We start from the raw sequence: 25,824 nt of genomic DNA, 5'->3' as shown, positions 1-25,824 counted from the left end.
GGAAGGGGCCCAGTTTCTGTTTTCTGCATATGGCTAGCCAGTTTTACTAGCACCATTTATTAAGTAGAGAATCCTTTCCCATTGCTTGTTTTTGTCAGATTTGTCAAAGATCAGATGGTTGTAGATGCGCGGTGTTATTTCTGAGGCCTCTGTTCTGCTCCCTTGGTCTACATATCTGTTTTGGTACCAGTACCATGCTGTTTTAGTTACTGTAGCCTTGTAGTATAGTTTGATATCAGGTAGTGTGATGTCTCCAGCTTTGTTCTTTTTGCTTAGTGTTGGCTTGGTTATATGGGATCTTTTTTTGGTTTCATATGAAATTTAAAGTAGTGTTTTTTCTAATTCTGCAGAGAAAATCAATGGTAGCTTGATGGGAATAGCATTGAATCTATAGATTACTTTTTCCTATCCCTGAGCATGAATTTTTTTTCCATTTGTTTCTGTCCTACAATCTCGGCTCACGGGAACCTCCACCTCCCAGGTTCAAGCAATGTCCAGCTAATTTTTATATTTTTAGTAGAGACAGAGTTTCACCGTGTTGACCAGGCTGGTCTGGAACTCCTGACCTCAAGCTATCCACCCGCCTTGGCCTCCCAAAGTACTAGGATAACAGGCATGAGCCACCGTGCCTGGTCTATTTTTAAATTTTTCTTAAGACATAGTCTTGGCCGGGCGCGGTGGCTCAAGCCTGTAATCCCAGCACTTTCGGAGGCCAAGATGGGCGGATCACGAGGTCAGGAGATCGAGACCATCCTGGCTAACACAGTGATAGCTGATGGTGGTGTCTTCAGTCAGAAGTTTACAAGCAAATCCTATATTTTCAGCAGTTTCCTTTTTGTCTCCAGTAAGCACCCAGATCTTAATGTCAGCTTTTGCAAGTTTTGAAATGGTTTCTGGAACTCCATCGTGTAGCTTGTCTTCAATAGCTGTAGCTCCCAGGAGAATTAAGTCTTTTTCAATCTCCTCATATACTTTATCCAGAGCTTCGTCCCGGCTGGTGGAGGCCACACTGGCAGCCATAAACTTTTTATTTAATGGTATTATTTTTAATTGAGTTATTTGAGTTCCTTGTGGATTCTCAATATTAGCCTTTTATCAGATACATTGTTTGTAAATATTTTCTTTCATTCTGTAGGGTATCTGTTTACTCTGTTGATTATTTCTTTTGCTGTGCAGAAGCTTTTTAGTCTAATTAAGTGCCATTTGTCTATGGTAGTTGATGATGTGCTTCATTTTGAGGACTTAATCATAAATTCTTTGCCTATATCAATATCCAGAAGATTTCTCCTAGGTTATCTTCTGTGATATTATTGTTTCAGTTCTTACATTTAAGTCTTTAATCACTTTGAGTTAATTTTTTTATAAGGTGAGAGATAAGGGTGCAGTTTCATGTTTCTGCATGTGGCTCTCCAATTACCCCAGCACCATTTATTGAATAGGGTATCCTTTCCCCAGTGTTTGATTTCTTAACTTTGTCAAAGATCCGTTGATTGAGGTACATTTCTTTATTTCTATGTGTCTATTTTGTTCCATTGATCTATATGTCTGTTTTTTTATATCAGGGCCCTGATGTCTTGCTTACTATTGCCTTGTAGTATAATGTGATACCTCCAATTGTATTCTTTTTGCTTAGGATTGCCTTGGTTTTAGGATTTTAGGATTGAATTTTAGGATTTTTTTTCTAATTCTCTAAACAATGATATTGATAATTTGACAGAAACCGCACTGAGTCTGTAGAAAGCTTTTCTCAGTATGGTCATTTTAACAATATTGATTATTCAAATCTATGACCGTGGAATTTTTTTTTTAGTTTTTTGTGTCATCTATTTCTTTCATCAGTGTTTTGTAGCTCTCCTTGGAGAGATCTTGTGCCTCCTTGATTAATTTTTTTTGTATTTTATTTTTTGTAGCTATTATGTATGGCCTTGAGTTCTTCATTTGGCTCTAAGCTTCATCATCATTGGTGTATAGAAGTACTGATTTTTATATATTGATTTTGAGTCCTGAAACTTTAGTAAAATCATTTATGAAATCTAGGAGTCTTTTGGAGTATCTTTAAGGGTTTCTAGGTATAAGACCATTTGATTGGCAAAAAGAGAAAGTTAGACATTCTCTTTTACAATTTGGATGCTCTTCATTTCTTCTACCTGATTGCTTTTGCTAGGACTTCTGGTACTGTGTTAAATGAGTGGACAGTGGGCATCCTTGTCCCATTCCAGTTCTTAGGCAAAATGCTTTCAAATTGAACCCAATCAGTATGATGTTGGCTGTGGGTTTGTCATATACGGTCGTTATTATTTTTAGCTATATTTTAGTTATGCACCTTGTATGCCTAGTTTGGTAACAATTTTTATCATGAAGAGATGCTGTATTTTGTCAAATACTTTTTACACATCTATTGATATGATCATATGATTTTAGTTTTAAAGTCTGTTTATGTGGTGAATCATATTTATTGACTTACAGATATTAAAACAATCTTGAATCCCTTGAATCAAATTCACTTGAGTGTAGTGCATTATCTTTTTGATGTGCTGCTGGACCAGTGTGCTACCATTTAGTTGAGGAATTTTGCATTTATGTTCATCAGGGATATTGGTCTGTAGTTTTCTATTTCTGTTGTGTCCTTTGCCTGGCTCTAGTGTCAGGGTGACACGGGCTTTGTAGGATATTAGGGATGAGTCCCTTCTTTTTGATTTTTTGGCATGATTTCAGTAAAATAACTACCACTTCCTTGTTGTACATCTCATAGAATTCTCCAGTGAACCTGTTTGGTTCTGGGCTTTATTTCATTGGGATTTTTTTTTTTAATTACACATTCAATTTTACTACTCATTATTGGTCTGCTCAGGATTTCAATTTCTTTTAGGTTCGATCCTGGAAGGATATATGTTTCCAGGAATTTATCCATTTCTTCTCCATTTTCTTTCCTTTTTTTTTTCTTTTGGGACACAGTCCCACTCTGTCACCCACGCTGGATTGTAATGGCACAATCTCAGCTCACTGCAACCTCCATCTCCCAGGTTCAAATGATTCTCTTGACTCAGTCTCCCAAGTAGTTGGGATTAAATGCATGCACTACCATGGCCTGGCTAATTTTTGCATTTTTAGTAGAGATGGGGTTTCACCATGTTGGCAAGGCTGGTCTGGAACTCCTGACCTCAAATGATCTGCCTGCCTCAGCCTGCTAAAGTGTCGGGATTATAGGTATGAGCCACTGTGCCCAGTCCATTTCCTCTTCATTTTCTAGTTTGTCCACTAAAATTTTATTCTTCCTTTGCCACAACTCAGTGTTCTGTATTTTGCTTTCCTGTCTTTTAAAGATATCTTTATATGTATGTATATTATATTTCATATATATTATATATTATATAAATATATTATTATTATAAAATATGATCCAACTTCTTCTAATTTCACATCCGTATTTCCAGCTCTTTGGGAAGCCTAAATCAACCTCAAAACCTCCACAAATGAACTCATTATCTCATGTGAAAAGCTCACCAGCAGCCAGGCACCCAGGATGGAAACTGTCACATAGTTCTCACACTCAGTTGGCAAATTCAGATTCCAAAAGTCTCTTGTGGTTCTCAGACCCCATGCCCTTTCCCAGCTACTGTGCTCAATACCCCTGTTTTCCCACAGTTCCCACTTCTCTGTCCTGATGCACCCTGAGTCTTGGCTCCTTTTAAGACTGTTGATTTCAATTTTTTATAATCAGAAAAGGTGTAACAAATGTTCTTGCATTCACACAAAAATCAATAGGGTTAGTGTATACTTCAGTTTATAACAAACATTTCTAAAGTGATTGTACAATCTTACCTTCCCACCAAGGTGTGATAGCTCCTACTTGCTCCACAATCTTGCCTTTGAGGCTGTCAGTTATTTTTTCCCCCTCTTATATCCAGAAATAGCTATTGTTTTCTAGTCTCTCTCTCTCTTTATATATCAGGATAATGCCACATAGATTATTCCTTATCTTTTTTTCTATCTAATATAGTATAAAGTTCTTCTATCTGTTGCATTTCCCCCAAAGCTCTGAGTGCTGTGTCTTCTACGGGGCAACCGCTCTGGATCTCACTAGTGTGGCTCAAATGCCCTGCTGGGCACAAGGCATTGACCCCTCCAGCTTGCACTTCCCACACTGAGGCTCTCCACAAGGGAATCCTACAGATCCCTGCCGGACCGTGCCCTCCCAGCCTCCTTTCTAACCCTCATTCTGAAATGTGTGCTTTGAGCCTCTTCCTCATTCTCACTCCTAGGCCACAGTCTCAGCATAGGTGTCATCACTCACAGGAAGCCCCCCTCCCTCAGACCTCCATCCTCCTAGGCTGGGATGGGCTCTTCCTTGGTGGTGCCTGGCATGACGGCTGCCCATCCCTGGGGGTTGTTGCTGTCTGCAGCCTGGCCAACACCCAGCACCATGTGAGCACTCAGCACGTGGTGCTTCTTGAAATAGGCTGTGAACTGACAGCCACAACACGGAATAACTAACAGATTTGTGTGCAGTGTTTATTCTGCATCATCATCACATCCTTTTAATTCTGTAATAATTTATATTAGCATCAGAGTAATTTTCCAAATATTTTTAGTTATTTTGGTTTCTTTTTCCATGTGTTTTTTCAGTGTCCTCAAAATGATTATCACATATTTTGAATGGAACACAATTAACTATAGATTCATTTGAAACAAATTATTATGTTCACTTTATTTGTTCTTCCCATACAATAAAGAGCTCTAGTCATATTTTATCTCTCTCCTCAGTAAATTTTTGTTATTTTTCACAAAGAACTTGCTCATATCTTTAAAAATATTTTATGATAAAATAGATAACATAAAAATTGTCATGTTAGCTGTATTTAAGTATTGAGTTTTACATCATTAAGTATATCACATTGGTGTGCAAACATCCCCATTCTCCAATGAAAGAATTTTTTATCCTCTCAAACTGAAACTTTGTATCCATTAAACATTTACTACCCATTTCTGCTATCCCTTAAGCCCTAGTTACCACCATTCTATTCTAAGTCTCTGTGAATGAGGCCACTGTAGGTAGCTCATATAAGTGGATGACATGGTATTTGTCCTTTTCTTGTCTGATTTATGTTACTTTGCATAATTTCCTCAAAGTTCATTCATATCGTGGCATGTGTCATAATTTCCTTTCTTTATAAGATGAAAGAATATTTCCTTGTATGGGTATATAATAGTTTCTTTATCCATTTGTCTATCAGTAGATATCTGAGTTGCTCTACTTTTAGGCTATAATGAATAACATTGTTGTGAATATTTTCAAGAGTATTTTACAAAGTACCTTTCTCTTTAAAAATACTGCTGTCCATTTTCTTGCCTCTAGAGGTGAGATTTTGTTATTCACACATTCCCATTAGTTTTTGCTCGCTTCTAGGGAAACTACTGATGTTTGAATTTTTGCCAGGGATTCAGCCATGTTGCCAAATACCCATATTGATTTTCATAACATTTAACTTGATTCTTCTGAGCTTTCTAGACACATGAAGAAATCTTCTACAAATAAGAATAATCTTGTCTTTTCGTTTCCCATATCTTTAGCTAACTCAGTAATACACCTCTTTGCGTTTGCAGGAGATCATGTCTTAATGTGTCTTTTTATTCCCGGGACTCAGCATCACCCAAGGCACCTAAGAGTTGGTTAAGAGGCCCTTGCTGAATAACAATTTGTGCTTCACATGGGGCACGTGAAGTGCTGCCAGGTGTCACCCATCTTGTCCCCTTGCTGTATGCATATCTTACTAACCAACGATGACATAACCTAATGCAGGGCTCAGTGTCACTTTTCAAATATAGTCTTTCATTTATTTCTTAAAGTTTCCTGTGCAGTAATGGTAATAATTCTTCCCATTGTACAGATAAATTAACTGAGTCTCCTAGAGATTACATCTCTTGCTTTCTCAGTGGTGCTCCCTCCCACAGTTTCCTGTTTACCAGTGAGACTTCATTCTCTCAGTTTCTGGGAGTGTGGCCACTGATGGTTCACAGCTGAGTCTCTCTGTGGGCATTGATCTGAGTCAGAGGAAGCTGCTTTGTCCAAGTTCATGCCCTTCCTGGAACTTCCTCTTTCCAATAAATGGCTTCTATGGGAATACAAAGGCCTGATTCTTCTGCCCCAGTGTGCTACCACTCTGAGGCCATCCCCATTGCAGAGCTCCCCACGGGCCTGGCTGTGGCCTCTGCTGAGCTGCACCCCTGCCTGACTTCTCCCTCTGCCCTGCCCCATGCCCCTGCCTCCCCAGCACATGTCTCAGTGAACCTCTTGCCCATGAATTTCCATCTGAATCTGTTTCCAGGAACCCTAACCAAGAGATGGTGGAGTCAGGACCCACATCACAAACATCCTGCCTTTTAAACTACAGAGGGTGTTAAGTTTGTGAAAGTTTGGAACATTTTTGTCTAGGAGATTGGCTCTCTCCCTTCAACAGATGATCCAAATGTTGGCACACCTGAGACCTGCTGGAGAAAACCAATGCTTCATCTGGAAAGTTACTTGTTACCAAAAATCTCTTGCTCAGCTGGGTCTTTTTTCCCCTCTTCATCCCTAGTGAAGTGCAAACCAAAGTGTCCATCTGTATTCGACTTGGTGAAATATGTTCACTCATATAATTTTCTTTGATCCACCTGATGAGGAAGACTTTGCCCCCAGCCATAACATCTGTGCACCTGCTGCTCTGCCCTCGGCCCCTCTCTCCCAGTAGAAGCCTGAATCACTACGTGCACCCTCCACTGAGAGCATGAGGCCCAGATTTGACTCCCCCTCTCATGGCTGCCTGGGCACTGCTTCACTTCCCACATCACACACTCGGTTAAATCCCATGGGGGTGGAGAGCAAATGGAAGCAGATGCTGCCCATGCTCCCTGCCAGACCATTCTCCTCCTGGCTTCCTCAGTGTGGCACAGTGGGTGCTGGCCTCAGGGCTGTTTCAACAGCTTCCCTCTGTCATTTCCCCTTCAGTGTTCATGGCAGCCACCCTTGGTCAACGCAGCTCTGAGTGGGGAAGGCATTTCAGAGCCTTGGACCAGAGGTACCTCCTGTCCTGAGGGCTGCACCCCCTTCTCTCTGAACTAAAATAGCAAAGAGAAGGACCATGTGGGCTTGGGGCCATGTAACTTAAGACTGTAGCCTCCTGCTAGAGGCACAAATATCTACCATTCTATGAATGATGCTGACACTAAGATTGTTTTTATTAACTGAAACATCCTCCTTGGAAAACACAGTCCACTTCATGCCAGTCCCATTTGTGTTTTAACTTCTCTAACCCTAATATTAAGTTTGACATGAGGACTTTTTAAAACTCCAAGTCCAGAGAATGGGCTGGTAGGTGTGAATTGACAAAACCACCTAGACTGGGGCACACCCTCCCAGGATGGATGACAGCAGGCGCTGCTTTGTCTGGGTGATCTTGCTTGTCTTTTGTCTGGTTGGCATTACTCCCAGTCAGTTACACACACATACACACACTTTTGGACTTTGTTTCCGTATAGGGGTCTAAAGTCTCTTGTGGAAAGAAGCAGACATCGATTGCTATCTAGTTAGTGTCTAGGGGATTTGATGAGAGTAGCTCAGTCCTTGGAGTCTGCTCAACTCTGCAAGCACAGATGGAATCTATGGCTGGTGAGCTCCACCGAGGCCTGGCCCCTGCGTGTGGACACAGCCAGCCCCCTCCTCCTGGTCTGACCAGGAGCTCAGGCAAAACAGCAGCCCAGCTTCTGGGGCCAGTAGCCTGTGTGTTTACTATTTCACACACATGTATGTAGTAATTACAGAAATCTGTGTAACTTGCAAAAGATTTATTATTATTTTCAAAATACGTATTAGAAACTATAAAAGGTCATCACATAAATATGCAATGAGACCTTCCCAACCGTGCTCTTTCTTAGATTACAAATAAAAATTAAAGCAAGTTGTGTGATTTCTCTGAATCCTGTTGCTGATGTTGAACACTCAGCATTGAGGCACAGATTCATTTAGAAGACATTAATTAAAGTTAACCTTTTACCTTTCAAATTTCTTGTTACATTATCAAAAACAGTTTTAAGCCAACATTAATTTTCATAGGTTTTCGATTTATAGCTAATTGATTATCTCATATTAAGTGGTATGAACCAAGTAGGAAATTAAATCCTATTTTATGTGCCTGAAAGGTCCGTAAGCAATGGAATAAATGAAAACATGAGAAAATAACAATTATTGGCTATTTTAATATATATCTTATTGTTCTTATTAAACATTTTAAAAGTTACATATATAAAAAGTATTTGAAATCTTGATTAGGTAAAGTTTGTTTGTTTCCCCACCCCCACCCCACCCCCGCCGTTGGTGGCAGCGACAGCCACTGCAGCCGGGCAGAGCGTAGAAAGGCAATGGGGTGGGTGTGCTATCCGGAGCTACACTGCCCACGGCGGGGGCTGGTTGGGGTGTTATTCCGGGCGTCCCTACTTTAAGTGTGCTATCCTATGCTGCGCTGCCCGCAGCCTGGTGGGGGTGCGGGTTGGGGCCATTATTGTGGTTACACTGCAGGCTGCGCCCGGATGCGGGGACTGATTGGGCGCTGACTGGTCCGGCTTTACTGCCCACAGTGGGGTGGGGGTGCTATCAGCGCTGCACTGCCCGCAGCTGAGGGCTTGTTGGGGGCGCTATCTGAAATGCCCGCCGCAGGGGATAGGTTAGGGGCAGTATCCGGTGGTACTGTGGGTGGGGGCGGGGAAAGGGGGGTGCAGGGTGGTGCTTGGAGGGGATGGTTTTGGGCGCTATTGGGGACCAGACTGCCCATGGTAGGGGGCAGGTTCGTTTTGCTATTGGAGGATGCACTGCCCATGGCAAGGGACAGTTTGGGTGTGATACCCCGCCGGTGGCAGGCGGGATAGTGGGGTGAGTTGTGCTATCTGGGGCTGCATTACTTGTAATGGGGAGCGGCTTGGAGGCCTTAAGGATTGGTGGCTGCACTATTCACGGAGGGGAGCAGGTTGCAGCGCTCTCCGGGGCGTCACTCCTGGCAGCAGGGGGTTGGTTGGGGGTCCTATCCGTGACTGCATGGCCCACAGCAGGGGGCAGGTCGGGGCAGTTAGCTGGTGCTGCAACGTCCCATGTGGGGACAAGTTGGGTGCGCCATTGGGTTCTACACAGTGGCGAGCGAAGGGAGGTTGTTAGGGGCGCTATCCCGGAGCCAACAGGGGGCGGTGAGTTAAGAGCGCTATCAGCGGGTACAATGCCTGTGGCGGCAGAGGTTGCAGCAACAGCAGTGGCCTCCCAAGAAGGAGCCTTCTTTCTCTCCCGGGACTCCAGACTCTAGAGCGCGCCCGCTTCCTGCTCCTGCTCCAGCCCAGCTAGCCCACAGAGTTTCCGCAGGAATACTGAGCACCGCAAGACCCCTATACCCGCGGTGGTTCCTGGGCCCGCGCCCTCTCGCTCTGTGTTGCGAAGACCGCCTGGGACCCCTAGGCACGCTGGAAACGGAGTAGCGGACACCACCGGGGACAGGGCTCTGTGGGTGGAGGCATCTGGATCCGGAACCTGTACTTGAGTGGGAGGGCTGGCTGGGTCTGAGTTCCTGCAGAGCTGCCGCCCACATCTGAATATGTTGCAAACAGTGCTGGCCTGGCAACCGGTGACACTCCACGCCCACCCTGACCCCCGCTTCTACCCGAGTAGCGGCAACCCCAGAGACAGATGCCTGGGTGGCAGAGGCTAAAGCCTGGCAGTTGGCCAGGCGACCAAAGGGCGGGAACTGGTCGCTAACCCCATCCCAGTTTCCATGGAGAACTGAGCCACCATGTCCCCTGCGCTGTTGGCGCAGGCTAAAAAGGAACCGACTCGCGGTTGGGCAGGAGGTGCACTTGGTGACCCTGAGGTCATCAGGTACCTGCCCTGCCAATCCCCGACGGTGCCCAAGCTGCAGCTGCCACCTGCACACGGGCAGCAACTGCCTGGCCGCTCCCAGCCCATGACGTCAGCATGCGGATCCTGGGGCCAGAGGCCTGAGTGGCAAAGCCAGATGGCAGGCTCTGCAACCCATCAGTCACCCCCATCCGCATCCAGGTAGAGTGCTCAGCATCTGTGTCAGGCTTCAGACCGCGTGGAAAAGGAGCGGACCCTCAGGCCTGGTGGGCTGTGCTCCATGCCCGCAACCTTGACGCCATCCAGGGGGGTTCTGCGCCTCAGCTGTTGCAGAAAACGGCAGAACTGCAAATTGCACATGCGCAGAGATGATGGAGCAACCCCTGACTCTCCGCGGCACTCACCCTTCCCGCACACCTGCCAGGCAGACACGGGGCCAGTGCCCGGAGTTCCAAGTCAGGCAGTCTGCACAGCAGCAGCACAGATACTGCTGCACAAAACCATCCCAGTTATCACGAAGAAGAGCCTCTCCCACGCGGCCCCTGCGTTCTTGGAGGAGGCCAAGTCAGAGCAGACCCTCGAGTGGGCGGGCGATGCACTTGACCCTGAGGGCATCAGGTACCAGGCCTGCCAATCCCCACTGGCGTCTGACCCGCAGCTGCAGCCTAGACGTGGTGCACAGACAGCAAGTGACTGGACACCCCAGGCCAGGCCCGCCCCCCAGCAGCGTGGATCCTGAAGCCAGACACCCAGGTGGCAAAGTCAGGTCATCCGCCCGCCAGCAGCCGCTCAGTTTCATCGCTGTGGGTACAGTGTGCCCAGCGCCAGGGCCCAGGATCTAGAGAGATGTCCAGGAGGAGCTCATCTTGAGGCAGGTAGGCTGTGCACTGGGGGACCCTAATGCCATCCAAGGGAAGCTCCGCTATCCCGCACCAGTGCCAGATCTGCAGCTGCAAACCGCGCAGTCGGGCACTGGCAGCGGTGAGGGCGGGAGGGGGAAGCAGCAATCCCTGACTCTCCATGCCTTTTCCACTACCTGATACTAGCCACACAGACTCCAGGGCCAGAGCCTCAGCCTGAAGCCAGGCCATCCGCGAAGCCACTCCGGTGGCCGCGGAGTGCCCTTGCCAGCACCGGATCTCCCTTCCCAGGAGGAGCGGGGCCGGCCGGAAGGCCATACAAGTCCTCCTTCTCAGGCCTGGCTGGCTGCGCGCCTAGGATCCTGGGGCCGCCAGGGAGAGCCCAGGAGAACCCGCGAGCCCAGTGGCGCCCGCCTGGAGCTGCAGCCCACCTGCCCGCGTGCGCAGCCAGGGAGCGGCTTCCGGAAGCCGGTTGGCCACCGCGGTGCAGGCGCGCGCCCAACGGCTTTGCGAGGCTCACTCGGTCTGAGAGGTCCGAGGCTGGGAGTGTCGCTGCTGAAGGCTGTGGTGGACCGGGCTGGATCTCTGATTTTGGAATACATTATAGATTTGGAACCGCGGACTGGGGGGTTGGATCGCGGATTTGGGGTTGGATCCAGACTTGGGGTTGGATAGGGGATTTGGGGCTGGGTCGGCGGGGGCGGGGTGGGGGGTGGTGAAAAGGTGACAGGGAGCTGCCCCCACTCAAAAGCCGATCGGTGGTTGGGGATCTGAGAAGTCACTACCATGAAGTTGTTTGGCTTCCGGAGCCACAGGGGCCAGATGGTCCTGGGCTCCATAGACCACGTCTACACGGGTTCCGGATACCGAATCCGTGACTCCGAACTGCGGAAGATCCACAGGATTGCTGTCAAGGGTGACGCCGGGGAAATGGAGCGCTGCCTGGCGCGCAGGAGCGGAGACCTGGATGCCCTGGACAAGCAGCACAGGTAGCGGGGAGGAGGCCTCAGTCCGGGGTGGGAGGAGGTCCCCAGGCCCGGCTTCCCCCCAGCCCCTGGGACCGGGCCTTGGAGGGCGCCGGGCACCCTCTGAGCGGCGAAGTCAAATGGACCCTCAGCTGTTTTCCCTCCCTCATAATTCCCTGGCTGGAGCAGTTGATGGAGAATTTGAGGGATTTAACTCACAAAGCATATACGGTGTTGTTATTTTTAATGAACACCTTTAAAACATGGTTTCTATACATTATAGGAGGTGCCTAAGGAGAGAACTCATTCCCCTATCAAAAATACCCTGAGTTATTTTCGGTAGTCAAGAAATTCTCAGATAAATCTGTCCGTTTTACATCCGTATCCACCTGTGTAGGTAGGTTCTTTACTGAAGGTTCTTAGAGAGCAACTTGGAAGTGGGAGGTGAGTTCTGTGTTCTCGAATGGAAAGGGACATTTTTCTCAAAATGTGAGCTCTTTCTCTGTTTGTCAGTTTTACATAGACCGAATGAAAATATCAAGGTTTTAACATTTTTGTGTGACACCTGCTGTCTTTCACTATTGTGATGATATTTTTAAAAATCTCATAACGGAGTGAAAAAAACACTTGCTCCTCTAGATAGCAAAATATGCTATTAATTTCTAAAATTAGTTGTTTACTAACAGCTGAAAAGACAGATGCATGGAACAGAATAGGAAACCCAGAAACACTGAAATGATGTAAGATATACGTAAGGATTGATGAGTAGGAAAAGATGAGTTATTAATGAAAAAATTCCTGCTGTTTGAGGAAAACTAATGAAATTTTGTGTCACAGACATGAGTTCCTGATGGAATGCAGACTGAAATTTTTACATGTGCAAATGAGTAAAGTACCAGAAGAAAACACAAACGCTTATTTTACAGGTACATTTTGACAAACACCTCCCTAAGAATAACCTCGTAAGCAGACATTCTGAAGGTTGATTTAGCAAACTAAAAATTAAAACTGTGTTTCAGAAAAAAAGTTAACAAAATAAAAGAGAGCTTACTTGAAATATTTACTATATTATATATATATATTTTTTTCAGATGAAAAGTATGTTTTCGTTTTATAGGGAATACATTATAGTCTTTATTATTATTATTTTTTTGAGTTGGAATCTCGCTTCTTCACTCAGGCTGGTGTCCAGTGGCACAATCCTGGTTCACTGCAACCTCGGCCTCCTGGGTTCAAGCAATTCTCCACCCTCTGCCTCCCAAGTAGCTGGGATTACAGGCAGGTGCCAGCACGCCTGGCTAATTTTTGTATTTTAGTAGAGAGGGGCTTTCACCATGTTGGCCAGGCTGGCCTCGAACTCCTGACCTCAAGTGATCTGCCTGCCTTGGCCTCCCAAAGTGCTGGGATTACAGGTGTGAGCCACCACACCCAGCCTATGTTGTTTATTATGTATGATAAGATACAGATATTACTGATATGTACACCACATATATACCACAGATATAATATGTTATATATATATCAGTTATATATACACATTAGATGAAAAGTTATATATACACATTCGATGAAAAGTACATCTTCATTTTACAGGGAATTCTTTCAAATCAAATCATCAAACACTGTAAAAGTAGGCCAAGTATCTTTCTCCAGATTTACAAGTTACTTTTGTATATAGGAAAAAATCCTTTTCATTTCTGGTATAAGAATTTAAAAGAGGAATCAAATAGTTTTCTATCCACAATATTTGTGAGGATGTTTTATACTGCTACTTAAAAGTTTAAGTTGCTGATTACTTTTCAGATAGATAATTTGGTGGTAAGTACTACATTTTAAAAATGTGTATGCCCTTTACTCATCAATTCCATTATACTAAAATGCCCTTAGGAAATAAAGATCCATGCATGTTAGTTTTCATAGCTCTTATTTTTAAAAGAACCCAGAGAATGGATCCTATAAATACATTTCAGTTGCATCCATAGGATGGAATAACATGTGACCATTGAAGGTGGCAATAGGTATAGAAGTAAGCTGATGTGTGAAGATGTATTTTGTTATAACCAGAGAGGAAAAAAAAATAGTTAAATTATACATACGCAAGCATACTATGATCTTCTTTTAGCAAAAAAAAAAAAAAAAAGTACAAATATGATGAAATTTGTAATTTCTGGGCATTTGCTTTGTTTTTAATTTTTTTTTTTATTTTGAGATGGAGTCTCACTGTGTCACCCAGGCTGGAGTGCAGTGGCCTAATCTTGGCTCACTGCAAGCTCCACCTCCCGGGTTCATGTCATTCTCCTGCCTCAGCCTCCTGAGTAGCTGGGAGTACCGGCGCCTGCCACCAGGCCAGACAAATTTTTTATATTTTGAGTAGAGATGAGGTTTCACCAAGTTAGCCAGGATGGTCTCCATCTCCTGACCTCATGATCCACTGGTATCGACCTCCCAAAGTGCTAGAATTACAGGCGTGAGCCACCACACCCTGCAAGTATTTGCATTTTAAATAAAGTTTTTTTTTTTTTCCTTTTTCTTATCTGTGATTGCTGCAGTGAGCATGTACAAAACTTCCAGTAAAAGTTTACTATTGGCCGGGCGCGGTGGCTCAAGCCTGTAATCCCAGCACTTTGGGAGGCCGAGACGGGCGGATCACGAGGTCAGGAGATCGAGACCATCCTGGCTAACACGGTGAACCCCGTCTCTACTAAAATACAAAAACTAGCCGGCGAGGTGGCGGGCCCTGTAGTCCCAGCTACTCGGGAGGCTGAGGCAGGAGAATGGCGTAAACCTGGGAGACGGAGCTTGCAGTGAGCTGAGATCTGGCCACTGCACTCCAGTCCGGCAACAGAGCGAGACACCGCCTCAAAAAAAAAAAAAAAGTTTACTATTAATGGAATAATCCTTGGGAAGAGAGAAATGTGAATCTTGCACTGACAAAAATAATTTCTTGCTTTCTACTTTTTATCATTATTGTGTGTATTGTTATCTTCTTTGAATGTTTAGCCTCTTCAGAAGTAAAAAGGGAATGTTTTTATATATGTTACCAGATTTTATTACCTATATATTTTATTATGCACATATGTTTTTCTTTTTTTTTCTTTTTCTTTTTTTGAGGCGGAGTCTCGCTCTGTCGCCGGGACTGGAGTGCAGTGGCCGGATCTCAGCTCACTGCAAGCTCCGTCTGCCAGGTTTACGCCATTCTCCTGCCTCAGCTCCCGAGTAGCTGGGACTACAGGCGCCCGCCACCTCGCCCGGCTAGTTTTTGTATTTTAGTAGAGACGGGTTTCACCGTGTTAGCCAGGATGTCTCGATCTCCTGACCTCGTGATCCGCCCGTCTCGGCCTCCCAAAGTGCTGGGATTACAGGCTTGAGCCACCGCGCCCGGCCACATATGTTTTTCTTATAGACTCATTCCACTTATTCAAACAATGGTAGATTAATTATTTCATTTTAATTGTATTCTTTAAAAATAAAAATAACACATATAAATACTTACTATTGCAAAAACATTGCTTTACAGGAGTTTATTTAAAAATACCGAACTCCCCAGCTATATTTATCCATTATTTCATTCCATTTATGTATGAAGCATAACCTGAGTACCTGTTATGTAGCAGACATACTCCACTATCTCTCAGGACCCTTCCATCCTTAAAAACTTCATGTTTACCTGCCCTGCCTGCACAAGTTGAGAGATTTACAATAGGAATATTGGGACTTCACCTCCTTGAAACTTCATCTCCCACCTTTGAAACAAAAGCATTTCTGAAGTTAGAAAATGGTAGAAGATAACCTTTAATTGCCCTTTCAAAAGTTTGTCAGTCTTAAATCCTAGTATTAATCATTAGAAAGTCTTATTTGCATATATTCTGTAAGTATAAGTATTGAATAAAATGAGCCATATGAATTCATTTGAATCGTGAGTTTCCTTTGACTTCAAGTTTTTTGAAAATCAAAGAATTAATTTGTTTAAAAAATACATGATTGTTATTTCAGTGCTCTTTCCCCATAGTCCCTTTAAGAACTGAAATGTATTTAAGTTTCAGTTACACACCTGGAACTGCCCTAGTGCTGAGTTACCATATTCTACTTAATGCAAGGTCTCATGGATTGTGTGATGCCCCAATATCTTATATATAAATCAGATAATTTTTAAAATGTTACCAATTAGAGTTATAAAAAAGCATGAATTATAAGCGGTATTCCAATGTCGGAGGTGTTAAACTGTGACCTACTCGTTAAGCCATCCTACAAAGTAGGTATAATTGTATCATTCTACCTAATTAAAATGTTTTTGTTAAGTAGTAATAATACTAACAATTGTAATATCTGACTGGGTGCAGTGGCTCACACCTGTAATCCCAGAACTTTGGGAGGCTGAGGTGAGAAGATTGTTTGATGCCCGGAGTTTGAGACCAGCCTGGGCAACGAAGTGAGGTTCTTACTTATTTTAAAATAAATAGCTGGGCATGCTAGTGCACATCTGTCATCCCAGCTACTCAGGAGACTGGGGATGGAGGATCACTTGAGCCCGAGAGTTCCAGGCATAGTTACATCATTGCACTCCAGCCTGGGCAAAAGAGTGAGACTTTGTCTCAAAAAACAAAAATCTTACAATTATTGAGCTGTTGTAGGAACTATTCTAAATACTTTACATAGCTTCTCATTTAAGCATCACGATGCTGTCCTGTGAGATAGATACTAATGTCATCTTTATTAATGAAGAAGTTGAGGCACAGAAAGGCTAAGCCATAGTTGGTAAGGGACAGGATTTAAAGTAAGACTCAAGCCCTAGTTGAACTGAATCTACAGACGGAGCTCTTTCTATTCAAATAGGCTGCTGTTGTCATTAAGGCAGTGAGCAATAAGAGCTAGTAAGTATTGCACTTTCTTCCAAAAAATTAAGTATTTGTTTTGAAGGCAGAGGAAAAGCATGCTATTCAATTTTTACAATGACATGAATGATGGTGTGTTTTGAGATGTTACACTACAGTTTCCTAAAAAGTCCTCTTGCTCTTGTAGAACTGCTCTACATTTGGCCTGTGCCAGTGGCCATGCGAAAGTGGTGACTCTCCTGATTAACAGAAAGTGCCAGATTGATATCTGTGACAAAGAAAACAGGACACCTTTGATACAGGTATATTAGAGCCAACTCTTTTAGCCTGACATGGATTTGATTTACATATATAGAATTAAAATGACTTGATCTCATTTAAATATAACTAGTTGGTGAAACCTGTGGAATGTGTATTTTGAATTCTTAGAATTTACAATCTGTTTCTTGGTCTAACACGGACAGGCTGTCCATTGCCAGGAAGAGGCTTGTGCCGTTATTTTGCTGGAAAATGGTGCCAATCCAAACCTTAAGGATATCTACGGCAACACTGCTCTCCATTATGCTGTGTACAGTGAGAGTACCTCACTGGCAGAAAAACTACTTTCCCATGGTGCAAATATTGAAGCACTGGACAAGGTATAGATCAATCAACTTTCTTTCCAAAATATTTGTTTTAACATTGACATAGGTAAGGGTCAATTTTTTATATTTGGAAGCTCAACCATTCCCTGAATGCAAATGTAAATTAAGTTATTTTGAAATAACTTAATTGTGTCAGATTTTGTTTTACATATTGATACTTTTAAAGAAGCATTCAAGGGCACAGCTTTATAAAATGCACTTTGGAAAATATTTGTGAATTTGTTAAAGGTAAAACCTTTTCAACTTTTTTTCTATGCAGGGTTATTCTTTTTTTTTTTTCCTAATTAGTGTAAAACAAGACAGGAAAGAAAATATACTCTGGAAATAGGCTTTATTTTAAAATCCAAACAAAACTAAAGCAACTTACAATAAATGGACATATTGCTGCTACTGCTAATTTTCTGAAAAATTGATGTAGCATTTCTCAGAGAAAAATGGGAAGGGAAAAGGAGAGCAATCAGAAATACGCAGGTCATTTGGAAATTAGGTAATGAAGGAAAATGCGAGGAAGAGTTTTTGTCACTGTTGTTGTTGTTTTTAGTTTGTTGTTCTTCCAGTTTATGTGTTGAGACAAGGTGCTCTTTAGCTTTGGGTCTAATAATTTTCGGTTTGAAAAAGAGAGTGAGGCCGGGCGCGGTGGCTCAAGCCTGTAATCCCAGCACTTTGGGAGGCCGAGATGGGCGGATCACGAGGTCAGGAGATCGAGACCATCCTAATACAGTGAAACCCCGTCTCTACTAAAAAATACAAAAAAAAAAAAACAAAAACTAGCCGGGCGACGAGGCGGGCGCCTGTAGTCCCAGCTACTCGGGAGGCTGAGACAGGAGAATGGCGTGAACCCGGGAGGCGGAGCTTGCAGTGAGCTGAGAGCCGGCCACTGCACTCCAGCCTGGGTGGCAGAGCAAGACTCCGTCTCAAAAAAAAAAAAAAAAAAGAAAAAAAAGAAAAAGAGAGTGAGTGAGTTGAAACTTGCCTAGAGATTAATTTTAGGAGGACTCTGAGGAAATCAGATTGGCAGTGAATATGTGGTGACGAAGTGAGAAAAACTTCAGCAGAAGCTGGAACAAATTATTAACTGACTTATTGCCCATCCTGGCAGAAAACCTTCAAGGTTCGGATACACTCCTGATTAAGAATCCCAGAATAGATAAGGGCAATATATAAATTTCTGTATCTTGAAAATGTAAGAAATCTCTAGAAGACTTGCCATTTGATAGGTGCCACATCCCTTCAAAGTTCTCCTGTTTGATGATATTACCCTGACTTATCCGTCTTTCTCTACATCTGTGACTGGGAAGTGAAAGGAAATATTGGCAATATCTCTCAGCTGACAGAATAACACCATTCCTTCCATCCACGAATCATTCACTACCATTCAGGGATTCTTTAGAAATTTGCGTATGGGTAATCTTTCAATAAGTAGAGGCTGACCCTGTCAGGATTTGATGTCCCTTTGTCACCATGCAGGTGATTATGTGTCAACAAATTCTTGTTACAAGTTGAGCTTTCTCAATTAGAATAGTAGCAAATCCTAAACTTTTACATAGTTGAAGTTGTATGATGAACTATGTCAGTATGCTTGTTAGTAGTATAGAGCTTTATCATAACCAAAATGTCAGTTTTAAACACTGAAATCCATGAAGTTAATAAGAATACAAATAGGAATTCTTTTAATAATTTAGTTTTAGCAGTCCTATGAACCAATGATCTATTTGGTTAACAATCTGGGAAAATGATATACAAATATGTTTTAAATGAATAAATGCTGGAAAAATTCTTGAAGCAGGTATTATGAGTCTTTTTAGCAATTTTTATTATATATGAGTGCCTCATATTTTGGTAAAACATATGATACTAGAGAAAGAAAATACTTTAAATGCAAATACTTGGATTATACACAACCATTTCATAACACATTTATAGTAACTATACAAACACAAGGGCTATATTCTAATGTGGTACAAAGATTTGTTTGTTTTCCTCTGTAAGTTGAATCAACATGTAAAATTTAGAAGACTTGTGTAGAAATCTGGACTTCAGGCTTATCCTAAAAAGTCAAATCTGGTGTCTCCTGAGTTTCTATCACTGTTTGATCTGCTGCAGAGATTGCTCCTTTATAGAAGGCGTGGATTCTCCAGTTTGCTATTGTGCCCACCTCAGTACTTCCCTTACTCTGGAAACCTTCCTTTGTCCTTGTAAGTATTTGAGTTTACAACTCCTATGTTATAGTACATTTTGACAAAGATGTCAAGATTTTTAAGTCAGTGTGTAGATTTGTTTATAATATATAGTCTATGGAGTATACAAATCCCTCTGTTATGGAGTTGAATTTTAGAATTTAGAAGTTTTTATAACTCCTTTTCTTTATATATACCAGAAATAATTATCTGCCTGTAAGAATGCCTAGAAGCTGGTTATAGTTGGATAATTTATGAATATTGCAGATATTATATCTTTGTCCTCAGCACCCTCCTTTAAAAATGCAAGTGATTTACTGGTTTTATTATGCCAGAAATAATTCATATGGATCAGTATGAGAACTTGTATTTATAAGCCATTATGTTGTTATTTCAGATTCATATTTTGCCTAAAATGAAAAATAATTTTAAATAGCCACTTAAGTGGAAGCCAATAAAAATGGATTTAAGAAGTAGAGCTGCATTAGTGTCCTGGGATCACCATTATAATTGAGAATAGTATTTCTTACTGAGCTTTGGTTTTTCAAATATTTGTTCTTAAGTTTTTTAAACCTGTCTCTCTTACACAGAACATACTGAGCTTTCTAACAGTAAAGATAAAAATCTATTCTCTTGTATTAGGAAAACACCATGGACTATTTCTAAGGCAAATAACTGCATTTGAAGCCAATCTCTCTTAATTCAGAGTTCATTTCCATAGTGACCCCTTTGGAGCAGGAGTGTCTGACATTGGCGTCTGGTATCCTGACACCATTGATAGAAGTGAATCAAGTAAGTTTGTACCACCCAGAGGAATCATCCACCTGTATTGGGAAGCTCTGGCAACTGTTTCTCTGAAACTCTTAATTCCTCAAATGTTAATGCTTGCCACAAACAGTATTGTGAAATGGGGATTAGGTAAAATTCAAGAGAGTTCTTGATTATTGGGTGTAAAATACAATTTTGCAATACTTCCCAAATGCAGAAGGTCATGGAGTCTTTCTCTTGGGGTATTATACTTCTGGTAAAGCAAATATTCTTTGGAATATAGTTTAAGAAACACTGCTTTAGAGATAATAATTTATTTCATTAATTTATGTAAAAAACTTAAAATATTTGCTACTATGTCTTAGGGTTTTGGGCTATAGAGACAAAAGTTACAGCCCTTGCCCTCAAGAAGCTCTTGGTTTCAGAGGGAAACAATGAAATTATTACAATGTAGCATGCCAAGTGCTGTGATCAAAGCAAGGATTCTTGGGACTGGTAAATGTTTAGTTAATTTTGGCAATGACCACAGTTAATCCCGGGAGACAGACGAGGGTTGTTTGCAAGGCAAAGAGCAGCACATCAGAAAGCACAGAGGAGTGAGAAGAAAGGGACTGCTTTTCATTTACTTCCTTTCTATTTTGTATGTTGAAGTTCAAAGAATCCTAGAGAAGATTTTCAGTTCAGTTGATAAATATGTAATTTTGTGAATTATTAATTTTTTCTGCTGTCTTATAGGACAATAATACTCCACTTTTATTCGCTATTATTTGCAAGAAAGAGAAAATGGTGGAATTTCTATTGAAAAACAAAGCAAGCGTACATGCCATTGATAGGCTGAGACGGTACAGTAGTTGTTGTTTTTAAAATAAAAGTCTGCGTGTTCTAGAGTGGTAATAGTCACTCAAGTCAGAAATATTAATAAGATTAGTGTAATTATTGGCATACAGTGAAAAATGTCACCACAGATAATCAGGTAGACCACAAATATTTAGACTGAGTCACATAAAGAGCAGTGTATAGTAGGATTAATCTTCTCTTATCAGATTTGTTATTTATAATCGGATGTTTTTGGTACTGTAATCTTCTATTAGCTAAACAGTTTTGTATTAGTTTTATTATTTTTTTTTTTTTGAGATGGAGTCTAGCTCTGTTGCCAGGCTGGAGTGCAGTGGTGTGATGTTGGCTCAGTGCAACCTCCACTTCCCAGGTTCAAGCGATTCTCCCGCCTCAGCCTCCCAAGTAGCTGGGACTTCAGGTGTGCGCCACCATGCCCAGCTAATTTCTGTATTTTCAGTGAAGACGGGATTTCACCATGTTGACCAGGATGGTCTTGATCTCTTGACCTCATGGTCTGTTCTCCTTGACTTCCCAGAGTGCTGGGATTACAGGCAAGAGTCACTGCACCTGGCAGTTTTTTTAATTTTAAAATGTGGACTTTTAGTTTATGACTACTTCTATTGTCATTGTTATTATTGTTGTTGTGTGTTGTTGTTGTTTTCAGCCTGCAGATAACTCTTATCTGACCCCTAGCTGATTAGAATTATAATGTATCAGAGTAGGAAAGCAATGGGGAAATCTTCATCTAAATCTTTCACTACTTTAGATGACTGACCTCAGCACAGTTTCTTGGCCATCAGAGGACTATAAGTTAGCAACTTGTATTATGTCATATGCCAGTGGGACAAGAGGCTTCCCTGTTGTCCCTTTCTTTTAGCCTTGGTGATAACTTACAAAGATGAACACTTGAGCACTGTAGATGCTTATAGACCCGAGCTAGTACATGCAAATGGTTATTACGTCTACACTGACAGATGGATATGAAATTGGTAAAGTGTATCAAACTAATTTTTAAAAAGTATTTATTAAAGTTCTTGAGTGGAGTTATTTCTTTGTTATTTTAAAACGGCGCTCATGCTTGCTGTGTACTATGACTCACCAGGTATTGTCAGCATCCTTCTTAAGCAAAATATTAATGTCTTCACTCAAGACATGCATGGACAAGATGCAGAAGATTATGCTATTTCTCGTCATTTGACAAAGAAAGTGTTTATGTCAAAAGACCAGTTGAGGCCAGGCGTGGTGGCTCAAGCCTGTAATCCCAGCACTTTGGGAGGCCGAGACGGGTGGATCATGAGGTCAGGAGATCGAGACCATCCTGGCTAACACAGTGAAACCCCGTCTCTACTAAAAAATACAAAAACTAGCCGGGCGGGGTGGCGGGCGCCTGTAGTCCCAGCTATTCGGGAGGCTGAGGCAGGAGAATGGCGTAAACCTGGGAGGCGGAGCTTGCAGTGAGCTGAGATCCGGCCACTGCACTCCAGTCTGGGTGACAGAGCAGACTCCACCTCAAAAAAAAAAAAAAAAAGACCAGTTGATACTAAATTGAAGTTTAAAATAATTGCAACTACGCCATCTTATACATTAGATAAGAGTTTATAGTTTGGTTCAGATGGTTTGAAATAGCAATGAGTTAGTCTACTTTTAGCCAGAAATCAAGCAGCAGCCTAGATTAGTTCGAAGCAGAGTGCAAGACTTTTTCAGGATTTTTACGACCTTTATCCCCAGTGATCTCAGTGTTGTCCATTTTATTCTAAGTATAATCCCCATGCATGGGATAAAAAGAGCCACATCTTTGATTTCTTTTCCTTTCCTTTCTTTCTTTTTTTATTTTTCTTTTCTCTTCTTCTTCTTCCCCTTCCTCCTCCTCCTCCTTTCTTCTTCTTCTTCTTCTTCTTCTTCTTCTTCTTCTTCTTCTTCTTCTTCTTCTTCTTCTTCTTCTTCTTCTTCTTCTTCTTCTTCTTTTCTTCTTCTTCTTCTTCTTCCTATTATTATTATTATTACTTTGTAGAGACAAGGTCTAACTCTGTTGCCTGGCTGGTCTTAAACTCCTGAGCTCAAGTAATCCTCCTGCCTCTTCCTCTCAAAATGCAAGCCACCATGCCTGGCCTGACTTTTCTAATTAGTTATTGGGTCTTGAAATGTCCAATGTAGCAGAAAATCTTGTATTGTCCCCTTGGGCTGTCTCCTGTGTCTTCCTTCTTTGAATTTTCCAAGAAGCTAAGGGGTTCCCTAAGTTCAAGGAAGACAATCTTTCTGTACAAGTCAGAAGAACGGGAAAAAAGGCCGTTCCGATCATTCTGTTGTTTCTATGGACTTGCTTGCTGTTTAGCTGCCATTGTAACCCCTTCTGCAATCTGATAATGATTGACTTTGCCACCAGGATGCCTTCACTGATGCAGACCCCCTACTTTTCATGGTGTTTCATATATAGAGTTCAAAGCTATGGTGTTTATTAGTTTATGTACTTATGGTCAGTCGTTGTTCTCGGCACCCTCCTCTGCCAGCTAGGCCTCCTAGCTTTGCCCACACAAATACTGAGAAATTTGATGCTTGCCCTACACTAAAAATCGTATTTGGAGCCCACCTCTTAGCTAGACTTAGCCTAGGCCTTCATGGTATGTTATCCTTTGAAAGCCATGTTTGTCTTTTCTTTAACCACTATTAGTTGGGATTGTTCTCCACAGTCAGGGATGTTCAAATCATGTTGCAGGGAGATCAGAGTTCTCTTTCCCTTTTGCTATCAGATCTGTACCTTGAGGCTTTTTATATCCTGTGCAGCAGCTTTGGTTAGATAGCAGAATGTTCCATGTTATCATTCCAGCAAGTAGTGGGATCAAACTTGCGGTTGGCCCCTCTGGCAATGTGTCTCTATAATCATGAAAATCTCTTGGGCTACTGGCAGATCTTCCTCAAGTTTTCAATGTATTTTAAAATTCTACCTCACAGGAAGTCATTCAATAAAATTCTCAGAATCTAAAGTAAGTCAGTTGGATTTACCAGAGCTAAGCCTCATCCGTGACTCATGAGTATCCATGTATGAAACAGGGCTTTGTGCTTGTTTCCACAGCACATATTTTAAAATTGGATCAGTACAGAGCAGATAAGCATGGCTGCTGCCTGGGGACGGCACCCAGATTCAGAAAGCATTCCATATTTTGCATAGTCCCGGAAAGGTCGTTTGACTGTTTGTTGAGTAGCTCCTAGGAAGCAGTGTGAGTGAAAACAAAACAGGAGACCCCCAATATTGAAACTGTGATTATCACTAGGAAAATATTGATGTCCAGTGATCTCTAAAAGGAGAATAGAGCTGAGTAATAATTAGGGGATGTTACATCTTGTTAGTCCATGTCTTGGAAATGAGAAAATGTCCACTTGCATTTCTTCATGGAACCGAAAAACAATCACAGCAGGGTTCTGTCTTGTCTGTTAGTTGGAGAGGACCGTGGAGATCCAGCATCCTAGCACAGATCTGCTGGCTCAGAGTTTGAAGAGGTAGAGAAGGAGTGGTAGTTGTCCAAGCCAGTTTTGGCACCTATTAGTTTTCTCTGCTTGGTGTGAATGATGAACTCAGTGGTGGGAGATAATTAGGTAATCTATTTTAATGAAAATATATATGTTTATAAATTTTGTAGTAAGTTATGAATTAGGTAAGATGCCCTGAATTACAAGCCACAATGAATAGAACTAATAACCAAAATTAGCACTTAATAACATCTTCTGAAAACTGTAACATTTGAATATTAGAACTTATAGAAAAACATACACCAAGCTTTATTTGGGATTCCAAAATGGTTTCAGGAATAAAGTTCAAGAAGAAATTTTTCCATTGCTTTACTATTTCTCTGAACATTTAAACATGTAATGTCATTACATCTTCCTAAGGTAGCAGAGTCCTTATATTTTAGAAGAAACCATGGAGTCTATGAGAAGCAACTTGTCTGAAAAGAAAATACCTATTGGTCACAGAGCGAGGACGTATTCTGAGTGCAGGAGATTTTGCATGATATCCAGCTAACTAGAGTTAATTGACTGACCTGTTTTTCCTCCATTTATGAGTACTTCCCTTTCTTTTATTCTTTAATTATAAGCTTAATAAGCTTGTAAGGTTTAAAAATTTGAAGTGTATGGGACGTTAAAATTCTGATATTAGGTCCAATATTGCCTTACATGGTTTTAGAATTTAATATGTTTGGTAAATTTTTTTTCTTTCAGTGTTAAAATAGCAATTTTATTTATTACTTTTGTATACGTAGAATTCAACAACAAATTTTGGAACATAAAAAGAAGATACTTAAAAATGACAAACCAGGTAAGACTTCTGATAGTGAATCTCTTATTTCTCTTGGTGGTCCTGCTCTTGATAAGAAAACAGAGAGTAAGATGTAAGATTAAGGTAGTGTTAATCAAAAAAGACCAGTTTAAAAATATGTGTAAATTGAATGTGTATATATGTATATACATATGTAAATTATTTTTAAAATTTAACAAGTTTGAAATTCAGATTTATTTAAGAAGGTAGTTGTAGCTAATTTATAATCTCAAACATTGTAGTCTGAAAAAAGTCATTTATGATCCCTAAAACCCTATATAATGTTTTTGCAGGAATAAGAAAAATGATTTTTAAGTTAGTATGTTGTATGTTTCCTCTATAGGCACATTATAACCAATTGGACTTGTTATACAAATGGAGCTTCTATTTCAGTTTTATAATAAATTGTTTATATTTAGTAAATAAAGAATTACAGTTGACCCATGAATAATGAAGGGGTGAGGGACTCTGATCCCTGTGCAGTTGAAAATCTGGTTTGAAATCTTGACCTCAAGTGATCCACCCACCTCGGCCTCCCAAAGTGCTGGGATTATAGGC

At 41.7% G+C, this 25,824-nt stretch overlaps 1 protein-coding gene and 1 non-coding gene across 2 annotated transcripts; both read left to right on the top strand.

The window, feature by feature from the left end:
• Nucleotides 1-11,509: 11,509 nt before the first annotated feature.
• LOC117084812 (putative ankyrin repeat domain-containing protein 20A5) lies at nucleotides 11,510-17,805 on the top strand. Its single transcript, XM_033213298.1, has 3 exons — nucleotides 11,510-11,720; nucleotides 16,716-16,830; nucleotides 16,993-17,805. The coding sequence occupies exons 1-3, from the start codon at nucleotides 11,518-11,520 to the stop codon at nucleotides 17,170-17,172; spliced, it is 498 nt and encodes a 165-aa protein (XP_033069189.1). The 5' UTR covers nucleotides 11,510-11,517; the 3' UTR covers nucleotides 17,173-17,805.
• Nucleotides 17,806-24,008: 6,203 nt separating this feature from the next.
• On the top strand, nucleotides 24,009-24,115 carry LOC117084824. The gene has a single exon (XR_004437694.1). It is a non-coding gene; the product is annotated as a U6 spliceosomal RNA (small nuclear RNA).
• Nucleotides 24,116-25,824: the final 1,709 nt, after the last annotated feature.

This window comes from Trachypithecus francoisi, unplaced genomic scaffold (genome assembly GCF_009764315.1).
Source record: "Trachypithecus francoisi isolate TF-2019V2 unplaced genomic scaffold, Tfra_2.0 Contig00508, whole genome shotgun sequence".
Lineage (NCBI taxonomy): Eukaryota > Metazoa > Chordata > Mammalia > Primates > Cercopithecidae > Trachypithecus > Trachypithecus francoisi.
Note: the sequence above shows the minus strand (reverse complement) of the source record. Positions and strands in the feature narration are given on the sequence as shown.

Bases quoted from the DNA above. Each gene is read 5' to 3' on its own strand.
- LOC117084812 (XM_033213298.1), top strand. From the start codon at position 11,518: ATGAAGTTGTTTGGCTTCCGGAGCCACAGGGGCCAGATGGTCCTGGGC. The intron at 11,721-16,715 runs GTAGCGGGGAGG...TTGCTCTTGTAG, and splicing joins GCCCTGGACAAGCAGCACAG to AACTGCTCTACATTTGGCCT. The intron at 16,831-16,992 runs GTATATTAGAGC...TAACACGGACAG, and splicing joins ACAGGACACCTTTGATACAG to GCTGTCCATTGCCAGGAAGA.